We start from the raw sequence: 2714 nt of genomic DNA, 5'->3' as shown, positions 1-2714 counted from the left end.
CACTTCCCTTATCACGGCATGACAGTAGAACAGTAGAGTACTAAAAACCCAGCTGTATCATTGCAGGATATAATAGCATTCTCGTGATGGAAAAATACACATTGACCGCCAGGCAGAAAATACGTCTGCATTATTTGGAATTGTACACGACACTGCGCAGTTGAATCACCAGTCAGTTGGCAGAGAGCGACTGGTGCAATACCGGTTTGACGCTAGAGCGGGCGGTCGGCTCTGCTGAATAACGGGTTGTCAGTCAGTCTGTCGACAACCAAGATGGCTGCTGGTTGTTTGTTCGGAGCGCTCGGAGTGCGTGACTGAATATACGGTCAGTGACACGCTGACCCGCAGAACTGTTTATATGTCCACCTCCGGGACACCACAGATTTATTAGTCCCTCAAACGTGGCTCTCCGTTTCCGCCCCCTCGGAGATTTTTAGTACTGAAACTCTCTTTTTTTTGTCACTTTCGCATTGGCCGATGGATGACGGACTGCGAAAGCACCCTGTGTTTGCTTTTAAGGCATTTTTCAATCCTTTCTGTGCTTGTGCTGTGCAATATATGTGCTTGCAAGTGTTAATAGTATTTTTCCCTGACTGTTCATTCCATAGGTTTTGTCAGTGTATATCAACGGAAGAAATTCAAAAGTGTTTGACACTTCAACTTTTGGCAGTAACTTCAGGGCGATGCTTTCCTCCACACTCGAGTCCACAGCAATTCCCGCTGATCCCATGGAAAATTCTGAGCAGGAAATCACGGATCAGGTGGCGGAGCTCACGCAGGAGATCGACAGGGGCCTGAAGATCCTCGAGGGTTTCCAAATGTGAGTGAATCGCAGTGTTTGTCAGCCAGATGGTCACTGACTGACTTGTGTGGGTGTTTTTATTTCAGAAACTGGATGATTGTGCGCGATGCCGACACCGGGAACGTCATCTGGCAGGACAACAAGGACTTCTCGTGTCCGGACGTGGAGCACGAGGCGCGTGTGCCTGTGAAGATCCTTGATTTGCGGGCGATCTCGCGTGAGATCAACTTCAGCACCGTGGAGGCGATGGAAAACTTCCGTCTGGACCAAAAAGTGCTCTTCAAGGGGCGCATCATGGAGGAGTGGTTCTTCGAGATGGGCTGGGTGAGCCCCAACAGCACCAACACGTGGCAATCGACCATCGAGGCGGCACCGGAGAGCCAAATGATGCCCGCCAAGGTGCTCAAGTGAGTATCCGGAAGTGCCTCCCGGACACACAACTCATTTTCCTTACTCCTCTCTCTCTCTTTGTCCAGTGGCAACGTGACCATCGAGACGAGTTTCTACAACGGCGATCTGCTTATCACGAAGTCTGTGGTGCGTCTGTACTACGTCTAGTCCGGCTGAGGCTCACCGAGTGTCCTTAACTTTGATGTGTTTGTGTGCTGCACGGAGCAGCGAAGCTGCCTTGTGATGTAACAATTCACCCTCACGGATCAGTTGCATTTCCTGCCTTCAATTCCCAACGACGCGGACAAATTCCTCCAGAAATACAACGACTGGCCGAGGCTGCGAAGAGGAATGTGAAGAAGAAGCGCATGGCGAAATACACGAAGCAATTAACTTAAAAGCACTTAAAATGTTTCTTTTGTAATCTTCATACAAGAGAATAAGGACATTGAGCAATTTTTCTGACGGCACAAATCTTAAATTTACATTTGTATGTGTAACTTGAGTTAAGGAATGCGCGTTGAACTCTTCTTTGATTTGTCCTTTTCCTTTCCTGTGCAAATTTCAACGATGAAGTCTCTTTAGTTGAAGTTTCTCGAGTAGATTTTCCGTTGTCATCTTGGGGTTGTTATAATATAAAGAGTGTTTTGTTTAAATTACTTTTATTTTGCCTCTGAACTTTACATCAATATGTAGACTTCTTTAGTTTACTTGTTGGGATCTGGATTTTGGGGACAGGATCGAAAATGTGTTTGTCTTCCTTTTTTTGCGAAAGAATCGCGAGCAGATAATCTCTGCTGCACATTTTACAATTTTTTTCCTTAATACTTTTGAGAATCTGCTCACAAAATCCTGACTTTTTTTTAATCTTTTTTAGTTAATGATTAAATGTGTATTTTTATTTATATAATTCAAAATTTTTTTTCTCCTCTCAATAATTTTTTTCAAGACTAGACAAAATCTTTTCATCTTCTCACATACATTTTTCTCCTTCCCTCTTTTTTTTCTAATCCATGGTTTTTTTTATCTCTTTTTTTGTGTAGTATTATTTTTGCTTTAGAAAAATAAATCGAAGGGCCACAGAAGGGAGATTAGTTTTTATGTTTTTAACCACCAAAGAGTTGTTGAAGTATTTACAAACACGCATTCTGGCTATACAGACTTTCCACATCCTTAAGTTTTAAAATCCCATTGCTTAGAATCTCTCTCTCCGGTGCCTGAAATGTGATTCGCTTTAGACCTCGGTGGAGCGCCCAAAGGCGCCGACGTCCTCGGAGCGGGACGGCTTGCGCTCGCGCTTGTGGAAAATGCCACCCAGGAAGCCCGGCTGTGCGTGATGCACGGGCGTCGTGCTGGCCGCCTGGCCGCCCGCCGCCGGATGAATGAGGCGCACCTTGGAGTCACTGCGCGAGCCACTGCTGGCCGAGGTGGACTGGAAGGAGATACTCATGCCGCTGTCCAGCGATCCGACGCTGCCGCGCCGCTGTGGCTTCTCTGTGCCGACTGCAAAAGAGAAGAAAAA

At 46.0% G+C, this 2714-nt stretch overlaps 2 protein-coding genes across 3 annotated transcripts in view; one reads left to right on the top strand and one right to left on the bottom strand.

The window, feature by feature from the left end:
- Window positions 1–183: 183 nt before the first annotated feature.
- LOC132264387 (probable cGMP 3',5'-cyclic phosphodiesterase subunit delta) lies at window positions 184–2082 on the top strand. Of its 2 annotated transcripts, XM_059764581.1 has the most exons (4): window positions 184–325; window positions 609–820; window positions 889–1209; window positions 1279–2082. In XM_059764581.1, the coding sequence occupies exons 2-4, from the start codon at window positions 684–686 to the stop codon at window positions 1358–1360; spliced, it is 540 nt and encodes a 179-aa protein (XP_059620564.1). In that variant the 5' UTR covers window positions 184–325; window positions 609–683; the 3' UTR covers window positions 1361–2082. The 2 variants fall into 2 exon arrangements, with proteins under 2 accessions (XP_059620564.1, XP_059620563.1); XM_059764580.1 differs by lacking the exon at window positions 184–325 and having other exon boundaries at window positions 337–820.
- Window positions 2018–2714, bottom strand: part of LOC132264392 (IQ motif and SEC7 domain-containing protein 2) — a 66686-nt gene continuing 65989 nt past the window's right edge. Inside the window, exon 9 of the mRNA XM_059764590.1 lies at window positions 2018–2695. Coding sequence (XP_059620573.1) covers window positions 2427–2695 — 269 coding nt within the window. The 3' untranslated portion in view covers window positions 2018–2426. The remainder of the gene's footprint in view (window positions 2696–2714) is intronic.

The sequence above is a fragment of the Phlebotomus argentipes genome, unplaced genomic scaffold (assembly GCF_947086385.1).
Source record: "Phlebotomus argentipes unplaced genomic scaffold, Phlebotomus argentipes genome assembly contig_58, whole genome shotgun sequence".
NCBI classification, from domain to species: Eukaryota; Metazoa; Arthropoda; class Insecta; order Diptera; family Psychodidae; genus Phlebotomus; species Phlebotomus argentipes.
Note: the sequence above shows the minus strand (reverse complement) of the source record. Positions and strands in the feature narration are given on the sequence as shown.